At 45.4% G+C, this 23154-nt stretch overlaps 1 protein-coding gene across 1 annotated transcript in view; it reads right to left on the bottom strand.

Annotated features, from left to right (window-relative positions):
• SLC6A3 (solute carrier family 6 member 3) overlaps positions 1-23154 on the bottom strand; it is a 711041-nt gene that overhangs the window by 222458 nt on the left and 465429 nt on the right. Inside the window, exon 5 of the mRNA XM_078685725.1 lies at positions 16093-16227. Coding sequence (XP_078541851.1) covers positions 16093-16227 — 135 coding nt within the window. The remainder of the gene's footprint in view (positions 1-16092; positions 16228-23154) is intronic.

Here is a 23154-nt window from a genome sequence, read left to right on the forward strand (position 1 = left end):
TTTGGGCTATTCCTTTTTGCTTTCTGCTCAGTTATGTATTGGTATTTTCCTTCTGCCAGTCAAAAGCGCCGGGACGCTCCTTTGCTGGGGCAGCTGTGCGCTATAAAAATCACATTAACATAACATAACATCATGGGAACAGTCCTGCCCGAACTGCCAAGCCATGTCTTCCCTGGACCAGAATCAAGCATTCAAGGATCGGTTTCTGGCTATCAGCTGTCATCAGCCAGGATAGCTTGACTCCAGTGGTGTAGTGAGCTTGTACTGGGGTGAATGTATGACATTGTTCTGCATTCTGTCCATCAACTGTTGTTTTTGCATTTGTAACCCCGAGTGGGACGGGTATGTTCAGACGTGAGGCCCGTGCTCTCCACGCCACTGGAATCAAGCTATCCTGGCTGATGAGGGCTGAAATCCCAAAACTGGTCCTTGGATGCTTGTTTCCAGTCCAGAGGGGACCTGGCTTGGCAGTGTGGGCTGGACTGTTTCCACGGGGAACAGGGTGAAAGCTGATTTGCATTTGGCTGGGTTCAAACTGGAATGGCATGATGAGCAAAAAACAATGGATTTAGGTGTAGATCTCTGTACTGGGTTGACTGTATAATATTATTCTGCATTCTGTCCATCAACTGTTGTTTTTGCATTTGTCCCCCCGAGTGGGACGGGTATGCTCAGATGTGAGTCCCGTGCTCTCCATGCCACTGGAGTAAAGCTATCCTGGCTGATGAGGACTGAAAGCCCGAAACTGGTCCTAGGATGCTTGTTTCCAGCCCAGGGGGAACCTGGCTTGGCAGTTCGGGCTGGACTGTTCCCATGGGGCACAGGATTAAGACTGATTTGCATATGGCTGGGTTCAAACTGGAATGGGATGGTGAGCAAAAAAACGATGGATTTAGCCCCAGATCTCTGTACTGGGGTGAATGTATGACATTGTTCTGCATTCTGTCCATCAACTGTTGTTTTTGCATTTGTCACCCCGAGTGGAACGGGTATGCTCAGATGTGAGTCCTGTGCTCTCCATGCCACTGGAATCAAGCTATCCTGGCTGATGAGGGCTGAAAGCCCGGAACCGGTACTAGGATGATTGTTTCCAGTCCAGGGAGGACCTGGCTTGGCAGGTCGGGCTGGACTGTTCCCATGGGGCACAGGGTCAAAATTGATTTGCATATGGCTGGGTTCAAACCAGAATGGCATGGTGAGCAAAAAAACGATGGATTTAGTCCCAGATCTCTGTACTGGGGTTAATTTATGACATTGTTCTGCATTCTGTCCATCAACTGTTGGTTTTGGCATCCTATGTTAGCACTTTCAGTGTGAGAAGTAGAAAGAGAGACCCATGGGCCAAGGACTGAAGAAGAAGCCACCACTATAGTTCTCGCACTACCTATAGAAGGACTGAGACCAAAATGTCAAAGTCTTGAGACACTGGATTACAGCGGGCAGGGAGGTGATGTACTAATGGGTACAGGTGCACTGAGGCCCAAAGAACAACTGAAAAGGGTGGATGCCATATACTCCTATACCACTAACTATTCTCTGATAGATGCTTGTGATTTCTACAAGATATCTAACAAATGAGATTGAAGTCTCTGCTTTCTGAATACCTGAAGGGAGAGGAGTTGGCCTAACGGCTAGGGCGGTCAACCTTAAATCTGGAGAACTGGGTTTGAGTCTCTGCAATGACGCTGAACATCCTGTGATTCTGGGTAAATCACTTAATCTCCCTGTGCCTAACAAAAATGAATGTGTCCTCATGTAATGCAACTGGTGCTGTGTAAAGCGCTCTGATAACCAATTTGGGTCAAGTTCGCGCTATATAAAACTCTGTAAAAAAAGTAAAAAACAGAAGATGACTCAGATGAATTGAATCTTCTATGATGGGACAGACCTCAGATTCTCTAGAATTATTGGGAAGTTACCACTGGATATCTTCTGTTCTTGAAAAAACTAAATAAGAAGCAATGAGCTAGCCTGCCTATTGGGGCCGATGCCTGGCCAAAAGGAAGAACATGAAACTGATAATTGTTCTCCTGCACCCAGAAGCATAGAAAACTATCACATTCCCTACTCATTGGCAGGTGTAGATAGGCATCCTTGAGATCAATTAAGGACAGGATGTCTTCTACTTTGAAATCTGTAACATTTATTTCAGGGTCAGCATTTTGAATGATTGATAAGGGATGAACTTGGTCACAGCATTTAACTCTAGAACTGGCTTGAACTTTCCTGAAACCTTTTGATTAAGGAAGATGATTGAATAACGTCTTACTCCATTCTCTTCCTCGAGCACCAAAACAGTAGTCAACATTTGAATCTCCACCAACAGCGCTGACTGGCTAGCCTGATCCCTTAGAACAGGAGTGCAAAAGAAAATTTCTTGAGCAGAAGAAACATTTACTTTGTAGCCATCCTGAACAGTCCCTACTTCCCTTTTGCTATGATCGAATGATGACTAGACTTCTGCAAAGATTTTAAAGCAACCCACTAATTAGAAAACTAAATGGAGTCAGATAGTCATGGTTTTGGGGCTCGGAGTGAATTGGTTGAAGAGGCTGGAAGGAACATAGCTATATCTACCATATAGGCTTCCAGAACACAACCCCTGCTTTAAAAGGACTAAACATCTCTGGATGTAGATATAGGACCAAATGCCCTCCTATAGCCAAAACCTCTTCCTCTTGAAACAAACTTCACTGGAGCTAACAGATTCCTTTCATCTGCTGATTTTGCACCATTTCCTCCAGCTGGTTACCATACAATTTAGTACCGGCAAAAGGAAGATCCATCAACATTGTTTTCCTTATTGAGTCCGCTATCCAAAAGAGCATCCTGAGATGCCTCCTCGCTGCAATTGAAACCTCTGAAACTGCAGCCATTGCCGGAAGGCATCAAATGAAATTTTTGAAAGGAAATGGACCTGTTGCTCCATTATTGACAGGCTATCTGTTAAATCCCAACTTTGTTGGATTTGATTCCCTAGGACTCTATTATGATTATGAGTTAGGCGTAGTGGTAATTAACGCATGCCATGGTAAATAGTGCATGACTTTAATGAATTGTCTGATCACAAGTAAAACCTGCATGCAATATTTAGCAAATATGCTAAACACAACATGGCTGTAGTCCTCCTGTGCTTTTTAGCAAAGGTGCTATTTACTTTTTTTTAATATATGTTTTTATTGGATTTTCATGTTATAGCACAGCAAGGATCAACTTTTTTATACATAGGAAAAAGAAAAACACACATCTGAGTTATACATACAAATCATAATTTTTGCTACCATACCACCAAGTGAAAAGGAATAACAAAACATTACAGATTCTCCTTCCACGCTGAAATAGGCTCCCAAATATACTTGGACTAAAAGAAGGAGCACAGAGGGAAACACAAGAACTAGGACGCCCTCCACTCATTAAGTCACAACAATAATGATGTCCTAGTGCTCAAGGCAGAAACAATATTGTCAAGAAATCTGCGGCATCACAAGTTGCACCAAAATTACAACATACCTCCCCTCTTGCAATGAATTTGGGGTAGGGGATGCCTCAGTCTGCTGCCACTATTAAAATAGCCCAACTCTGATAGACTTAACAAACATTTACAAAGCCCACATTCACCTAGTGTAACATAGAAAAAAGGTGAGAAAGCGAGATGGCACCTCACGGGCGCAACACCAATGGGACCCCTGGCTGGTACTCACCAGGATGGCCCTGTTGCTCATCATTGGTACCATCAAGCTATAACGGAAACATGTCCTAAACCCAAAGAAAAGATCAAGCGTGATGCAGTGAACAAAAAATATATGTGACTCAACGTACAACATTTAACACATAACACATATTTTATTCTGCAACTAGGACTAGTTCCTTTAATTTTGTCCCTATTTGTTGCATACAAAACATATATAGAATTAAAAAAGGAAGTTGTGAATACTACCAATCGATTCACAACCTACTCACAGCCGACATGTTTCATTGCCTTGGTTTGTATCAGGCAATTTCCTCAGGGCATATACCTTTCAATGCCACTGCAAAGGACACTGGGCTTTGCGCACCTTCAATAATCCTAGCCTCTCATACCAGCCGAGAGGAATTTGAACAGGATCACAGCTCCCAATGGTAAGCTTTGTTAAGTCTCCCTCCGTTCTTGTTACGGTAGTGAGGAGATGTCCGGCGCTCAATCAGCCCTGGAACACCGAGGCTCTTCCCTGCCGGTACCTATTGCGTTTGACACGCTATAGGTACCGCTAATACCTACAGTTCCGCCCCACTGAGCGGGTGTATAGTACAAATAATATATCGTCTGAAACCCAGCAGAGCCTGAAGCCCAGCAGAGCACAGCATAGTCCGTCCCAATTCCAATGAATCTTGGAAGCATTCTTGATCTACCCCGAGCTTCTCTGCCCACTTGCTGCCGTATTAACCCAAATTGTCACCCTTACTTGCAGAAATCTCTGAATAGAACCTGCGAATAGTACAATCTGCACCACCCTTGATGACATTCAGTATCTTATTTACGCTAAACCCTACGGCACCGCCCCGTTTATTAACAAAGAAACTCCGAACTTGTAGATATTTAAAGAAGCTCCTTTTATCAATGCCAAAAACAGCCTTTATCTCCGAGAATTGAAGAAATCCATTAATCCCCATCAAGTAACCTGGGGCTAGATGTAGGTAAAGCATATTTACCGCCTCTTAAATACCGAATTTTACCGATTCGGTATTTAAGAGTCTGTAAATATGAAGGGGGGACATGTAGGACAATCCAGATGTTTTTTTACCGAATCGGTAAAATTCGGTATTTACCGATTCGGTAAATACCGAATTTCACAAGGGTGCAGGGGGTGTCACTTTGACACCCTCTAGCACCCCCAAAACAGGGTCGGGTGCCATGTGGCAGGCATACATGCCCTAAGGGCAGGTCTGCCTGTCATATGGCACAGGTGTGCATGCACACATGTGCATGCACACCGGATTCGGTATTTTACCATCAAATTGAATTTGATGGTAAAATACCAATTTTGTAAGGCTTGTGGGACTCTGAAGAGTCCCACCTACATATCAAATTTACCGAATCGGTAAAAATACCGATTCGGTATTTTACAGAATCGGTAAATTTACCGATCGGTAAATTTACCGATTCTGTAAAATGACTGGCCCTACATCTCAAAATCCAATTACCGGTCGGTAACGGCCGAATTCGGCCGTTACCGACCGGTAATTGGCCACCTACATCTGGCCCCTAATTTCTGAATTCCCTGCCTACCCCATTCAGTCATGACAGGATCTCCAAAGATTTCCCCTGGTAGGGATGAGTTCCTAAACAAGCAGGTATACGCGTTGAACCTACCAAGCCCATGTTTTTTGCAGAAGGAACTCCAAATTTTATAGGCAGCAATCAGTGTCTTATATCTGGTTCTTACGAAGTATCTAGGATCAGTGTATTTAAGAAAACAATTCTCCGCCTCCTCGCCAATGAGTATAGCGTACAAATAGTAGACCCTGACTTAACCATTGGGTCTGCCGCTTCCCCACCTAGTAAGCCACGCATATACTGGAGGGCGGCTGCCCAATAGTACATCTTAAAATCAGGAACCGCCCAACCACCCCTAGCCCTAGGAAGAGTCATGAAGCGAAGAGCCCTCCTGGTTTTACTGTGCGCCCAAATAAATCTATTAGTTAGGTGCTCCAGCGCCAAAAACCATTTAGCCTCAAATATCAGAGGTATTTCCCTAAATAAATAGAGGAACTTGGGCAAGCTTCTTAACCAAATTGGAGTGTCCAACTAAAGACAGGTGGAGATTGTGCATCCTATCCAGATCCTTTTTAGCTTTGGATATTATAGGTTTGATATTCATGTCAACGATTTTATCCAGATCTGCCAAAATACTAATACCTAAATATACGTCGGAGTCAACTACTCATACCTCATTACAAACTGCCCCCTTATTCTTAATTATCTGTGTCTTGGGCCCATTTAGCGAATAGCCTGAAGCCTGACCAAATAGCTGAGCTTCTAATTCAACCTCTACAATAGCACTAACGGGAAACGGGGTCACTATAGCAACGTCATCTGCGTATGCTTGAGTTTTAAAATCTTGACCTTGGGCTTTTACTGAGAGAATCTTATCGTTTGCCTCTAGCTTACGGATCAGTGGGTCAATATATTTAGTGCGAATAACAGTGGCGAGCATGGGTACCCCGGACAAGTCCCACGCTTAATTTGAAGAGACGCAGTATAACCTCTATTTATTCTAAGTCGGGCTGTAGGAGCACTATAAAGGGCCTGGACTGCTCTGATAAACCCTTCCCCGATGCCCCCCCACCTCAAGACCATCCAGAGATAGTTCCAGGAGACCCTATCGAATGTTTTTTGTGCATCCAGCAGCATAACAGCCATAGGGTCGCCGGAAACTTCCATTGCGTCAAAGAGGGTGATGACTTTACGGACATGCTGTGTTGTGCCCCTCCCTGGGATGAACCCATGTTGAGTAGGACTAGCCAAATCCCCAATAATTCTGCAAAGTCTTAAGGCCATTGCCTTAGAAAAGGTTTTTGCATCTGAATTGATGAGAATAATAGGTCTATAAGACCCTGGTTCTAAGAGTGATTTGCTCTTTTTCGGTATTACCACAATATCTGCACCTGCCCAGGAGCTTTGTATGGAATTACCCATTTGAGCCTGTAGCATCGTATCTACTAAGTCCTGATGGAAAACCTGATAAAAGACCCTGTAGAATCTGACGGGATCTAATCAGGGCCTGCAGCTTTACCTGGAGGGAGGCTGTTTAGTGCTACAGCTATCTCATCAGGAGTCAAAGGTACTTCGAGTGCCTCCCTATCCTCCTCGGAGAGCAGAGGAGCAGAAATATTCCTGAGATACTCTCGAATAATTGACGGATCATTTGGATGGTCCTCACTGTACAACCCAGCATAAAACTGCCTGAAAACCTCACAGATCTCGTCAGGGTCGGTTTCTGTGGTCCCTTTACCATACGAGATCTCCTTGACCTCGCCCGAGGCCGCCTTCTGTCTTGTGTGAGCCGCCAAGGTATGCCCCACACGTTCACTTAGTTCATGACATTGCTCCTTTTTTATTAAATAACTAGCAGCTGCCTTGCTAGCAATACCATCAACTGCTTCCGCCTTCGTATAAATAACTTTAAGGCATGCTCGATCCAGGGGGCCCTGGATAGAATTGCTGAATTCAGTTCCTCCTCTGCATCAGTAACTGCCTTACAAGTGCTTTTGATCTTAGTTCCTCCTGTTTCTGCCTATATAGGCTAAAACTCAGCGTCTCTACTCGAATGCCTGCCTTAAAGGTATCCCAGGTTATCTCAGAAGAAGCACTTCCTCTATTAATCTCCCAATATGTTGCAATCCAATTCTTCATATGTCTAATATAATTTTCATCCTTAAGCTTTCAAAAGTCCATATCTTCTCCCGTCTACTTGCCCTTGTAAGTTTTAATGTCCTGCACATTCTGCTTATAATGATTTATGCCAGGCGTGCAGCAATATTCAGCTGCAACAGCTGGTAATTTCTATAACTCATCTGAAGGGCCACATCTTGGATTTAGTCTTCGCGGATGCCACGCAGGTGTCGGTGAAAGACATAACTCCTCAATGCTGGACGGACCATGCTCTGGTCTCCTTTTCTCTTCACCTTGCGGCCGACTCCTCAGATGTTGCAAGGTTGAAGCCTCTTAAGGTGGGTAGGCCTTAGTCCAAGTTTTTAAAGGCCTCGGTTCTGCCTATCTTACTTCCTGGCGAATATGTGTTGGGGGCTAATGCGGAAGAAAGCTATACCAGTCTGTGTCAACAAATCTCGAACTCCTTGGACTCGGTGGTTCCTTTCCGTAGGTCAAGGGACAGACAGAGACAAGCCAAGCCTTGGTATTCCAGCGATCTTCGGCAGTTGAAACTGCGTTGTAAGCGGGCTGAAAGGGCTTGGAGGAAGCACTACTTAGATCCGTATAAAACCATCTTTAAGCTCGCTTTAATGGAATGTAAAGCACAGATTAAACGTGCGAAAGCTATCTATCTTGAGGAGACACTGAATCAAGCAACTAACAAGTCACAGACTCTGTTTGGGATTGTTAGTGACCTCTCCCGGCCTGCATGTGCCTCGAATAACATCCCGGCCTCCCAGGCTTTATGCGACTCTTTGGCTGCCGCATTTGAAGATAAGATAGCCACCATTTTGAGCGGTCTTACTTCGCCTGACTCCCAGTCTCTGATACCCCGGGTCTCTCCATCTACCCTGGGTGACCCTGAAGATCTTTTCGATCAACCTCGGTTGAGCTGCTTCTCTGTCCCGAATTTCGATTATTTTTGTAGACTGGCACAGACGGTGTCTTCGGGTTCCCCTATGGACCCTCTTCCTCATAAAATTTGGAAACTTTTTCATAGGGAACGTTTTCGCCCACTGTATTCCCTCTGTCTCCAGTCCTTTGAATCTGCTTTGGTTCCGGACTGTTGGAAGATAGCAGTGGTGTCCCCCCTCCTGAAGAAGCCTACTCTAGACCCCACCCGCTCGGAGAACTATAGGCCCATCTCATTACTCCCTTTTCCGGTTAAAATCATGGAGTAGGTGGTTACCCAGTCCCTGGAAGATAACAACTGTCGGGATGTGGCCCAGTTTGGGTTCCGGCCAGCGCATGGCACAGAGTCGGCTTTGGTGGTCATGTTGGACAAACTTCGTTCGCGAGTCGACACAGGTCGAGCAGCCTTCCTTGTGCTGCTCAACATGTCGGCCGCGTTCGACGCGGTCAGCCATTCGACTCTCACCAGGAGACTGGAGGAGGCTGGAGTAACAGGACTGGCACGGGCTGGTTAGTCTCGTACCTTTGCAATAGGCAGCAGGTGGTGGCACTGCCTCCCTACAGATCAGGTGTGCAGAAGGTTGGGCAGGGGGTGCCCCAGGGCTCAGCCATCAGCCCAATATTGTTCAATCTGTACCTCCGCCCTCTAATTCAACTGATCAGCTCCTTTGGTATCTCGGTATTTAATTATGCCGATGATACTCAACTGATTTTCTCGCTGGAAGGTGGAGATGCCATCTCTTTAGAGACCTTCCACCGCTGTATGTCTGCTACAGCAGACTGGTTGTGTTCCAACTCACTCCAGTTTAATAGATCTAAAATGGAGGTGCTGTACTGCTCCAGTGATCGTGTTCCACGTTCCTTGCCGGAGGATTTCTGGCCTTCCTCCTTTTCGGGTGCAGTAACAGCAGCAGACTCTGTTCGCAATTTGGGAGTTATGTTTGGTCCAAACCTACAACTGGATGCTTTTGCCAACAGGACCATCGCCACATGCATGGTGCTGCTCCATATGCTACGCAAAGTCCTTCCCATTCTCCCAACTCCGGCTAGACCTGAAGCTGTGCGGGGGATTATACTAAGCAGGCTGGACTATTGCAACGCACTGCTTTTGGGTGCACCTAAGAACCTGGTTGGTAAGTTCCAACGGATTCAGAACATGGCAGCCAAACTGGCCTTGTCTTGCCCGCGCATTGCCTCGTCCACCGCAGCGCTGCGTGATCTCCACCAGTCCAGCAACGAATTCTTTTTAAGGCCTCGTGTTTGGTCTTTAAGGCGTTGCATGGACAGGGACCTGTTCTGTTGCAGAATCTTTTTTCCTGGTACACTGCTTCACGAACCTTGCGCTCTTCCTCTGCATGCCTGGTAATGGTTCCCAGGTTTCAGAGGTTAAGAATGGGAGGTCGATCTTTCAGCTTTGCCACTGCTAGTCTCTGGAATTCTCTTCCGCTTCCTCTGAGGAGCCAAAGTGAATTTCCATCTTTTAAGAAAAATCTAAAAACTTATCTCTTTCCTAGAGTAGCGTGATCGCTGTGACCGTGTGCTAGTTTGTTTTGTCAAAGTGCCAGGATACCCTTTGGGTGACAGTATTTGCGCTATATAAGACCGCAATACATACATACATACAATGTTAATACCAACGGACTATGGTCAGAGATAATCTGAGGCAGTTTCTCAATCTGGGCCCTTGACATCAGAGAATTAGAAATAAAGAAATAATCCAGCCTAACACAGACTTTGTGTGGGCTGAATAATAAGTGCTGGCAGAGACTAGAGGATTTAATCGTGCCCATACATCGGTTAGAGAATTGTGCCGAGCCAAGTTAACTACTGCGCGACATGTTCTTTTTTTCAACCAAGATAGCTATGTCCGACCTCCGTACCCAGCCCACCAAGCCCATTTATATTGAAATATCTGCATAGTATAACCGGCTCAGGCCATAAGGCTAATTCTAAATCTAAAAACTCAAAAATATCTGGGTCTCCTCATTAGACCCATACAATGATCCTATAGTAAATACTTCACCAGAAATTACACATTCAAGGAGAACCCATCTACCCCATTGATCTTCAGCATTTCTTTTAACTGTAACATCATTTCTTTTTGACAATATAGCGACCCCTCTGGTCTTGGCCCCCTGTTTTGTATGGGCTAGTAAGAAAAACCCCAGTTGCACCAACAAATAGCCCCTTGTCCCCTCTACATGCATCTCCTGCAAACAAACAAAATCTAATTGCATTAATCTCAGAATAGCGGCAACTTGCTGTCTTTTGAGGTGATCATTGAACCCACAGACATTTACAAAAGCAATCCGCACACTCATTAAAAAACATCAAAAACCTGTCCCATCCCTTTAACCAACAAATCAAGATCCAAGTTCCTCTTCACTCACCCTGCATACCTTCTCCCCCAAACCTTACTCCACCTTGTGCATCCCACCCCCTACCTCAGATGCCTGGCTGCGATATACTGTGTAGATCCCGCCTCCTCCCACAGCCCCCCATTTAACGCCCGCCAGACCAGACCCCCACCCCACTTACAGGCAAATAGGTCATACATGACCTATGTGTGACAGCTTAGCCCGTAGCAAGTCGCACCCTCCCCCCTTCCACCATTTCCACCATTTATGTCCCTTAATGACACCTTGGTTTTAGATATCCAAGAATAACAGAAAAAAAAGAAATGAAAGAAACACCTGGCTAAACCTTGTTCTCAAAGACCCCCATCCTCATCCGCCCTTCTGTTCCTTCAACTCAGCCAAATATTGTTGAGCCTTGACCTCTGAAAAAAACATTCTAACTTGTCCTTTGGTAATCACTTTAACCCTTGCAGGATACAAAAGGTAAGCCTAACAGCCGAGACCCTGAAAAGGGGCAATTAATTGCCTTAACCTCCATCTTCTTTCGATAGTCACATGACAGAAGTCAGGTCCGGCAAAAAATGTAATACCGTCAAATGTACGCCTGGATTCAGGCTTTGCCTTATCCATAACTTCTTACCTCAGGAGATAATTACCAACATAGACAAGGATTGCCCTGAGTCTGTCAAGCTGAGAAGCCTCATGACCTTTCCTCTGAACTAGTGGAAACCGGTGAGCTCGCTGCACCTCATTCTCCCAGTTTCAAGCACTCAGATCGAGGAAGGCACCCTTCAGTAAATTAATAACGAACAACCTGACATCCTGCCCTTCCACCCCTTCAGCTACCCCCAGCAGCCTTATGTTATTCCGCCTCTGGCAGTTCTCAAAATCCTCCAATTTCCACTGAAAATCCTGACCCGCTTTTTCTTGTACTTGCTTAAAAGTCTGCCATCTGCTAACATCATCTTCCAGTCTTCCTGTTCTCTCCTTCACGTGGGCGACCCTATCTGCCATGTCCTCATATAGCTTGTTCATCTTCCTCAGAGAGCTCTGAATCTTTTGTGTAGCCTGCTTGGATCTCCGGCTCTCTGTCCTAGCTTCTCCCTGCATTTGCTTCAGGGTGGTGTAGAGGAGATCGAGTGACGGAGCCTGAGGCGGACTACTAGGGTTGTTCTGCCCCGCCTGGGTAATAGTGCCACTTTCATCTTGATATAGGTGAGATGTGACTGAATAGTCCCACAGGAGCTACCGGGCGGTCTCCGTGTTTGCAGGACTGTCTGGCAGTTTAGACTTTGATTTAATCCTCTTTTTCTGTTGGATACCCCTATGGTGTGCCGGGGCTATCTGGACCGATGAGCTCTCTGCAGAGTCAGAATAACTAGACAAACTTCCCTCACTTGAGAGCAAGGGGTCTGTATCATCATTGAGAGAAAAGAAGCACTCGCCATCAGGGGAACCAGTAGCCCCATTGTCCTGGGTTAGCCTTTGTAGCTGCCTTGAGCTTTCCAGATCCATGCGGACTGAAGAGGCTGCTAAGTGGATCGAGTCCTGACTACTCACTAAACCCCCCAAGAAAGCCTTTTGTGTTTCAGTTTCAGTTTCAGTTTCAGTTTTGTTAATGGCACCAGCACCGGAATCATATTTTCCTACCTCGGTATTCAGCACATCATGAGCCGTGCCTGATGAAACAGTAAGCTCAGCGCTCTGCTCGCGCTGACTCGCGGCTGTCCCGGGAGATGCATGCAGCATTGTATCCATGCGTTGCCCGGATACCAAGCCTTCAGCGTCCTCAAGCCCCATGGTTCCAGCACCGGCTCCAGCTTCCGCGCTCTCCGATGGCCTCGCCGTAAAAGGACTCGATCAGGGTAGGCTGTCGGAGTATGCTTTTCTTAGCTTTGCCCACATCGCGGGCACGTTTTGACGCAGCGGCTTTCCGGGCAGCATCAATAGAATTTTTGTTACCACTGATCGCTGGACCGGCGCCGTTGCCCTGCTGGTCGTTCAATTTTCGGGGGATTGTCCTATGCGTCTGCCCCGTGCTGCGCGGAGCTGAGTTCAGGGCCGACATGTCCTTTGCGACTTCTTTTGTCGTGTTTTTGTAGGCACAGAGACCTCCTGAATCTTTCTGATCCTTAGGTTGCTTTGGGCCCCTCAGTGCCATCCTGTGCCTAGCTCTCCACCATTGTAGCAGCCCTACTGCTCGCACACAATTATACTTGACAAAGACCACCAGTGAGGCGATGGAGTGCGGGAGCCACAGCGGTAAATCAGGCCGAGCAACCAAGGGGAGAATCTTCCAGTTAGGGACCATCCGCATTCTTTAAATCAATATTTGAAGTGCAGAAAGGGAGGAGAGGATTCTGCGACCTCTCACTACGGCCGGTCAGCGGCCATCTTGCCAGAAAACAATTCCAGCACATGTGCTATTTACTGCGTGTGATATTTTGCCCAAACATTTCAATTACAAGTTGTATGTCTCTTACTTTTTATTTATCCAACCTATAGACCTTCCTTCATTTCCAAAGTGTGTGTGCTTAGTCTTTAAAAAATTATAGAATTGGCTTATACCCAGTTGGCATATTTAATTTACTTGTAAGTCCCTAGTAAAGTGGCACTACATGTGCCCCAGGCCTGTAAAATAAATGCTCCTAGTGGGCCTGCAGGTCTGATTGTGCCACCCACTTAAGAAGCCCTTTAAACATCTCAGACCTGCCTTAACAGTTTAAGCTGCCATTTTGCACTCGTAAAATAAACCTTTTGCAGGCTCAAAACTTCCTTTTTAATACATATATCAGTCTTGGACAGCCAAGCGGGCAGAGTGCAATGTATTTAAAAGGTAGGTCTTGTACGTTTAAATGTTAAATGTCTTTTTAGTGAAAAAGTCAAATTCATTTTTCACAAATGTAAGGCCTGTCTCTCCCACAGGATAACATTGGAGTTACTTTATTGCATTTTTATACGTTTAATTTCTGAATTCAAAGAGCTCACCAGTTCATGTTTGGCATCTTTGGAATTGGGGTGAAAAACCCTATTTAGTGGAGAAGTTGTTTTTTTTATTCACAATTTAAAAAATGACACCTTTAGAAAGTTGGTATTTTTCTGCCCTTAGCCTTTTGTGCCTACAGCCTCGCCTGAGTCAAATAACTAGGTGTAACTGACAGTTGACTTTGTGAATTCCTCCCAGACAGTCACACAATACAGAGTTTAGGTGAGCCTGAGTTGGCCATCCGCTGGCAGGAAGGTGTCAGTGCTGAGCACAGCCTCACTTACACCTGAATAGCCTGTCCTCTGCCTTCACACAAAGGGCCTACCAACCCCGCATTGTCACCTCAGCCAGCTTGGAGCCAGGGCATGGGAGACAGGAAATTCCATAAGCCACTGTCAGGAAGCTTCTCCCACCTTACAGAACCATGGTATAAAAAAGCACCGAAAGCACAAAGTCTTCAGTACATTTCTGAACCTGTGGATACTCTGCCGGAAAGCAGAACTGCTACGTTGATTCAAAGACTGCAACTCGGCTGGACTGCTGCTCTATAGGACCTGATGCCTGCTGCCCTTTTGTTAGAGGAAAAAGAACTAGACTTGCAACTCCATCTTGAACCCAGAATCCCTGGGTGACTCAAAGGGCTAGTCTTCTGGCCTACTGATCTGAGCCTCAGGGACATAACAGGCTCTGCAACAGCTCATGGACTCCTCTTTAGCTAGTCCCTGACCTCCAAGAAGTGCTCCATAGGTCCTGAACCCTATTGAGCTCATAAATGCAAGCTTCTGGGCTCTTTATTACCACAAACGGGCCCATTCACATCGGAACCATAATGCTTGCATGGAAAATCAGCGCTGGCTGCCACAAGCCCGTCTCCTGCCATAGCATCATCATCAGCGCACAGGGGACCACAACATAAAGCTCCAGACCATCCATCCACGAACCCTAGCCTGTTTTTCTCGTCATGCTGACTGCCATGCACAATGCTCTGCTTGCTCCCCGTGAGCCTCTCCAATGCTAACTAGATTCTAGGCACAAAACTTGAGAAGGCAAACCTTCAGCTGGACTAATCTAGGAATATATTCGACCTATGCTCCATAGCGGTCAGCCTGATCTTACGACTTCGATCTGATCCAGTGCGACCAGATATCCCCGGTTGGAGCTTTATGCTTTTAGGTGCCTTTTTATACTTTAAACTTAAAAAATTCATAATGTTTGTTCTTCTGATTGGATGTTTGTCATTTTGGTCCTGTTTTATGTACTCAATTTGGCCTGTTTTTTACCTAGTGTGGAATCTTTTTGTGCAGTGTTTTTACCTTTTTAATGTTTGGAGTGTTGCACAAATACTTTACACATTGCCTCTAAGCTAAGCCTGATTGTTCTCTGCCAAGCTAGCAGCGAGTTGAACACAGGTTAGTTTGGGATTTGCTTGTGCCTTAACCTGATTAGGATCGGGTGGCTGTTCTCACCCCAGTCAACCAGTAGCCCAATTTCCAACATGACTGAATTGTGTAATTGGAAAACGTAAATGTTCAGATGGAAAAATTAGCAGCTGCATAAGCCATTTTAACCCTGATTCCACCTAATTGTACTCCGGAAAATTCTTCCGCAAATGTATGCAGAGCATCCAGCTTTGTGAGAAACGTAGGAAAATTCTGCTTGTCTACATGCACCCCTTCATGGATCATCACCGTCTTCACAGGGGAACGTGGAGGCAAACATTTTTTTGTTTCCTCTTCTGATAAAGGCTGAAGAAATCATCTTCCTCAGCTGGTTTGAGGGTAACAGTCAGGGACTGGTTGACCTCACCCTCAGTCCCATCCAGAATAGAGTCATTGGTCTCTGGCATCACCCTCCGAGTCTTGATAGAAAGAGAAGCCTCTTTTATGGCAAACTCAGCCTTTAATGCGCTCTGGAACCTCAACTAAATTGCTGATCCAAAATGGCAACTGGCTCAGCCATTGAAACTGGTTGCCGGCTGCTTCCAGCTTTGTTTAGCAACAAGCTCACCCTCTCCTTGTGTGATCCCATGAGAGTGTGATAAAGGAAAAAAGGCTGGAAAGAGTGTGGCCACCACCAAGAAGTCAGGCCTATAGTTCTGAACTAGACAGCTAGGGCATGTCCACCAGGCATATATATATACTGCACAGGATTCAAAGCAGGTCCACTGGCACAATACATGGATCGAGATCGCTAAATAGGTCTCTCCGGCTCAATCCCACAGTGCTGCTCATTCAACTGCACTAATGCAGTAAGAGGATAACTTGCTTAAGCAGAAAGCTTGCTACAGTGAAACTTGACAATATATTTATTTTAAGAATAAAAAACACTCTTATCTCCATTATGTAGATCCAACTGCAGCTGCAGAAATGTTCTTATGTAGAAGTTGAACTAACACAAGCCAAGAAATAAAGTCAAATATCCCTTACCGAAGCCTCACATAACCGGAGGAAATCCACACTGAGGTATGCTTTGATCCCATCAATTGCTCCAGGAAGAGTAACTCCGCGAACAAGCAAAGCCGTTAAAACGAAATATGGCATGGTAGCAGTGATCCAGACAACCTGAAGGCAGAATAGCACACAATTGTTTATCACAATGTACGATTTATAATGTTTTCACATGTAAGTATTGGCTGAGACAAATACAGTTTTATATTCCTTAGATTTATAAACGCATATAAACTTTACATTTGAAAAACATGACTTGGTCTTGTTGAGATGGAGGCCAGGCACCCTCCCAACTTTGTCAAATGCAACCAGCATTTGCGGCAGCCGTCTGCGCACATCATTCACATAAAGTAATACATCATCAGCATATAGCAAATAGTATGGTGGAGCCCATTGATGGGAATCCTGGGTGCCTCTTCACTAGCCCCATGAATGCTGCACAGGTGACTCCATAGCATCAAGTAAAGAGCATGGGTGAAAGTGGACAGCCTGCCTCGTGTCTAACTTCACTCTCCAAGCTTCCGATATCCCACCCCCAATTTAAACACATGCATTGGGATTAGTGTACATCAGCCTTATCCACTTCATCATTTTTGTCACAAAAGCCAATGCTTTGTCGTACCGCCTGTAGCTATTCCCAATTTGGAGTGTCAAAGGCTTTCTCCATAGCTATGGAAGCCACCTCTAACTACTACATCTGTGGGAGAATGTTACTTATAATAAAGTGAAAGAGTCTGCACACAGTTAGGATAGTATTTCTGCCCAGTATGATAAAGCTCTGACCCTGATGAACCAGGCATGGAAGGATCACCAGTAATCTATTCACCAGCACTTTTCCCAGCATTTCGCAGACCAAATTACGCATGAACAGAGGTATGTTGGACTCCACTTCCAGTGGATTGAGATCCCCTTTTGGGATCACCACCATAGTGGCTTCTCTGATGCTAGGGGGCAGTTCACCACTGCTGGCCTGTACATAGATAACAGTAGCTGTATTAGCTGCCTCTGGAAAACCCTGTAGAACTCCAAAGGGAACCCATTGTTGCCCAGAATTTTGCCAGAGGCCATCTAATACACTGCTTCTCCCATTCCCCGAGGGAGATCTCTCTCTCTAAGGTGTCTAACTGCTCCGGAATCAATGTATGGTGCCCCATCTCAACAGCCATAGGAGGGAGTTGTGATCTGAAGGCATGGCTAAATATAAGCCCTAAGGTTTCCCCACTGATTTGAGGTGTCGCTAGTATCATATCTATCCTGGTATGCAAAGCGTGAAATAGTAGGAATAATCCCTGGTCAATGGATGTGTTGTACGTTTGCAAGGACACTTTCATCGACACAATCAGACAGTTTCTTTGTCTGTCTCTACATTCATAACCCAGTTAAAGTCACCCTCTGATGTATATTGGATCTTGAGGGTGTATGCTCAGCTGCATGGAGATCATTACTAGAAATGTTTTGTTTACAATTGGTGGAGTGCAACCTGACTACATGGTGTGCTTTACCATTGAATTGTCCACACAGAGGCACATATCTCCCCCTGGGGAAATCACTACAAGTTCAGTATGAGAAATCAGACTGTTGGTTGACTGGGGTGTGACCATGGTCAAGCAACAATCCCAATCCTTGTCAGGGAAAGTCACAAGACAACCCTAAATTAACCTGTGCTCCATCCTCTGGTAGCTTGGCACAGAGCAGTCAGGCTTAACTTAGAGGCAATGTGTAAAGAATGTGTGAAACACTTCCAACAGTAATAAAGTGGAAAACACCACACAAAAAGAATTCCACACCAATTTAGAAACATAGTGCTTTGTTTAATAAATAAAACAAAACCAAAACGACAAAGATCCAATCAGTAGAACCGGAGATATGCACTATTAAAGATTTTTTTCAAAAATAGTGGCAAAAAGCACAAAGTGTCAACTGTTGGTATCTGGTTGCGCCGGACATGGACAAAGTCACAAGTTCAAGGCGAACACAATAGAGCTGAACAAATTACTTTAAATTCTGGTTTGCGGAGAGCTGCGAGGAACTGTGTCAAGGATGGATCGTGCAGCCGAATCGATAGTTCGGTTTCGAGGTGCAGTGAGACTGCAATGCAAAGGCCTGTGTTGTCATCAAAGATCCCATCAACAGGGCTTTTGATGGTAAGTCACGCGTCAACGGTGTGGCGTGCAGTCGGCGCGATGCATCGGTTCCAAAGAGCTGTGAGGCTGCAATACAGAGTGCAGCGTTGGTATCTAGGCTGCAGTCGATGAGGGTTGAGAGGGCCTGCGCTGAGGATACATTGCACAGTGGCGGGACCAATAGCATTGCAGGCTGTGGAGATGATGCAGGTCTTTGCGATCGGTCTAGTCCAGGTGCAGAGGCAAGGTTGTTGGAAGCCTGCCCCTGAGGCTTCGGGTCAGGAGGTCAGTCAACTTGCAATTGGAGTCACTCTGGTTTCTGGGTTAAAGAAATGCAGGTCCAGTCCTTCTTACTCAGTCAGGAGGGCAGCAGGCAGCAGGTCAACACAATAGGGCAGCAGTGCATTTAGAGCAGCAGTCCAGCAGAGTAGCAGTCCTTTCAGCAGCACATCAGTCCTTACTGGCAGAGTATCCACAGGTCCAAAAGTTTACTAAAGAGTAGGTGCCTGAGGTGCAGTATTTATACCTAGCTCTGCCTTTGAAGTGGGGAGAATCTTATAGAGTCATGCCTTTGAAGTGCACAGATGCCCTGCGTTCCTAGCCCTGGCTCCAGTCTAACTACACAGCCCTTTGTTCTCTCTCCACAGCCCTTTGTGTGGAGAGAGAACACAGACTATTCAAGTGAAGGTGGGGCTAGGCCCAGCTCATCCCTCCCATCCTGCCAGTGATAGCCCATCCACTCACACCTAAGCTTCTCAATGTGTGTGGCTGTGTAGGAGGAATACACAAAGCCCAACTGTAACCCACACCCAGTCGTGATCCAGAAGCAGGCTGAAGGAACCAAATGGCTAAGGCAAGAAAAAGGCAACTTTCAAAAAGTGACATTTTCAAAATTGCAATTTAAAAATCCAATTTCACAATATCTCATGATTTGAAATTAAAATTCCAGACACCAAACACGTAGTGGTCACCTCTTCTCATTTGGAAATCACACTTTTAAATGTAATAAGGTAACTCGAATGTTATCCTATGAGAGAGGTAGGCCTTGCAGTAGTGAAAAATTAATTTCAGATTTTTTACAGTATCAGGACATGAAAAACTTAAAAGTTTGTCTCACTTTTTACATACATTGCACCTTGTTCTCTGGGCTGTCCAGGGCCTACCGTAAGGGTGACTTATATGTATGAAAAAAGAAGGTTTAGGCTTGGCAAATGGTTTACTTTGCCAGGGTGAAATGACAGTTGAAAGCTGCACACACACACAGGTTGGAATGGCATGCCTGACGCATGTTTAAAGTGCTACTTAAGCGGGTGCAAGCCTACAAGTAGCACTTAATTTACAGGACCTAGACACAGGTGGTGCCACCTTAATAGGGGCATACTAGTAAATTAAATATGTCAATTCGATATAAACCAGTTTTACCATGCTTTAAGGAGAGAGCACAATAACTTTAGCACTGGTTAGCAATGGTAAAGTGTGCAGATGCCTAAGGCCAGCAAAAACCAAGTCAACAAAAACAGGAGGTCTGAAGGTAAAAAGGTTAGGGGAAAATCTCATCAAGAATCTGAGGTCTAACAAGCATCCCTAGCATGCGCAGAGTGAACTGCACTGTGCAGCTGCCCTTTCCATCTTTACCTCAACTTAGCACACTCTGGGCCAGAAAGATGTGTGTTTTTTAATAATATTGCAATATGTGCACCTCTCCTCTTGAGATAGGTATGTATCTTGTGTCCTTTGGTGGTACTGTCCAAGTCTTTCACATTCTAAGTCAGGAATGTGTAGACATTAATTGTAGTTTGTACTCGTGGGCCATTACTTTGCGGTAGCCGATATGCTTCCATTTTAGTCCCATTCTGATTGGGCATGGCGCATGTGCACCCATCTCTTCCATATGATGTGTTAGTAGTCATGGTTTCAACCCTCTGCCTCTTGGAGTCTATTCTCCACTTCCATCAATGGCACAGTGCGGCATTTCCACTGTGGCTAGACAAGTAAAACTTGGCCTAAAACTGTCCATGGTCCAATTAACAGATTGCTTGATCAACATGATAACAAAGTGTAGCATAATATACCACGCTATGCCAAACTTTAACAGGTGTATAACCAAGAAGACTCCCAGCTTTTGGGGGAGGAGAGGGGACTGTGGTGTCTGCACTCTACATGGTGTTTGACCCTCAGGCAACCTGTATCTTGACCCATTTGAAACTCATGACTGCACAACAGGACTCAGTTGCCCCCTAACTGCAGATTTTTGGTGGCCCTCTTACTTATATTATCAGAGTAACACAAAATCATCTGCAGTTCTGGGGTGAAAGATGAAAGGTAATGTTGATATCTACTCTGGCGACTTTTGATAAGGTGCTGCTACTGCCAGTTGTGTCATGTGATGTCAAGTGCACTGTTTGATCTGGTGATCCACCCAGCACTGCCGCCACCACCTTCCATTGAGCCACCATGGCCTGAGCAATTGCTCAACCATTGCTTTATGTTCACTTCACTTAATTCACTTCCAATACAGAGGCTTGGGTTCCAGCTTGTCTGCCAGTTCTCATGCAGTCTCTCTAGTTTCAGCCTAGTCACATACTTCACATGGGCATGTGAAGAAAATTGCTTGGTCATCTGTGATCTCCTTGAGTTTTGCGGGATAAAGGTATATAATCAGGAGGTTTAATTTAAGAGTTTCCCCTTGACAGCGTACAGTGAACCACACTGTTGCCACACAGCAGAGTTGAAATATGGAAACAGCAAAACTTTAGAGTTTCAATGGTGAATAGACCCAACACTTACTCTATTTTAAATAGGAGATCTCTGAATTTTTAATGCAGCAGTTTTACTACGATAGACCTGAGTAGGCCGCCCTGTGCAGGTGAGTGGAATGGGATTCTGTGGGCCCTTTCTACAGCAAAGCAGTTGGATAGGCTCTCAGAGGCCATGAAGTATTTGAGACAATTTTCAAGATATGGTTCCACATCTTCTCACTCTTTGCCCTCGGAAAGGCCATCAATGCGTCCATTTTGGAGTCTGTACCTCCCTTCCATGTCTTATGCTTGGTATTTCAGAAATCTGATTCTTTCCATCATTTCAGCCATGTCGGTCTTCAGCTCCACTACATCAATAGCCATTTCAGCCATAGTATTCTCCACGTCTGACCCTCTGGGCTTCATTTTTCTGCTGAGCTCTTAATATACCTAATTCCAGTGCCATGTTTTGCCCTCTTGGTCCAACTCAGTGTCCTCAATTTCTTTGACAACAGAGCCGAGTTTATCTGGGTGCTCAGTGCTTGGCTCATATATCAACACGAGCTTTGTTTCTGATTGATTTGAGTGTTTTTTGCTTTCGGGGAGCTTGTGCATGTCCCAGGGCTGGTCTGCTTGAGATTCTTTGCTGTGGTACCTGTCCACTGTCCACTGTGCCAGGATTGAAGATCTTTCACTCAAAGACTCAGAGATTGTCAACTCCCCTATATGCATCAGCATAATCAATATTTCAGCAGAGGTGCAAGGTTGTATCTCAGTTCAATCTATCATACATCCTATATGTTAAATGCATGTCCCTATGAGCTAATATCTGCAGAGTTCAAAAGAGGTTTCTGGTCACAAGTCCAAATGCATCCCAATGAATGTCAGCCCCACCGTTTTTGGAGTATGTATTAGCAGAATCCATAGTTTGGATCATACCTGCAGGCTTCTGTTTGTCTGTGCCACCTATTTCTAAATCAGAGTTGCTTTGAAAGTCCAGTGCATCCCTACACTCCAAGCTTTTCCCTCTACTGTGAGAGCACCGCTGCTCAGCACAATGAAGCCTGTGGCAGCTGCCCGCTCACCGTATTTTCCGATGTCCACCACCAACAATCACCATGGCGGCATCAGTCGCAGGTCCTACACCTCACCATTCAGGCCTCCATCATTCCGTAGAGCCTCAGGTTCCTTTGGGTGCCACACCAGCATCGCTGCTTGGAGCCTGCCTCCATCCCTCACCACTGACTAACCCAAGCAGAAGGAGTGAAGCAAGATGAAAGTCAAGGGGCTGTCTGTGTAGGCACCGCCTGGCATATAGCAATCTCCATCTTGGCCAGTAGTGCATTTGTAACAGGCCACTTCATGTTGGCTTGTCGCACCCAGAAATCCCCAAATTCACTTCGCTGACACTTTGCCCCTCCAGTGTGCAAAATGTTGTTGGAAGCCAAAGAATGCAGTATTCTGACCAGTGCAAGGGAGCCTAGTCAGGAGCTGCTATGAAGCACATCTCACTTCATCATCCTCCAGGCCACACCCCCAGAAATCCAACTTCTTAAACTTTATTTTGCTTGCAGGGCTGAAAACCCTTGAACCCTTTGAGTATTCCCTTCCTATTTACAGGCATTAGGCCCAGACAAATAACTTTGTGTAATATAATCAAATAGATGTAATAAAATTGTGAAAGACAGGCACCTTTACTCCTCTACACCCCACATCCATGTAGCATTATAACCAAAAGGCCCTATGTAAACCAATCCGCTACCATTTTGCTGCCCTGAAATAAATGTGACCCAAACCTTGCCATCAGAGTTATCCAGATGTGTGTTCCAGATCAAATGACAACTTCAAAACCGCTAGTTTGTACACAACGTATTAGACACAGGCTTTGGTCTGAGAGAGACCAAAGGCCTGTGGCATTTGCCCCTAACCGCAGTGGTCTTCCCCATACAAATATCATGAGATTGCTTCAGACTAGTTATCATCGTGTAAAGAGGGGTGGTGCTGTGCTTCCTCCATGGAATATTGTCTCACTTCCATTTCAAAGCCAGTAAGGCCTCGCATGTGGGCTTACTGTGCTCCCATGGCACAGTGATGAAAGAGTACTGAAATGTAGATATTGGTTTCCTTCCTGCCCCCCTGCACTGGCACCACACTTGGTATTTCCCATGAGTGGTGTCATT

This window comes from Lissotriton helveticus, chromosome 4_1 (assembly GCF_964261635.1).
Source record: "Lissotriton helveticus chromosome 4_1, aLisHel1.1, whole genome shotgun sequence".
In the NCBI taxonomy this organism is placed as follows: Eukaryota; Metazoa; Chordata; class Amphibia; order Caudata; family Salamandridae; genus Lissotriton; species Lissotriton helveticus.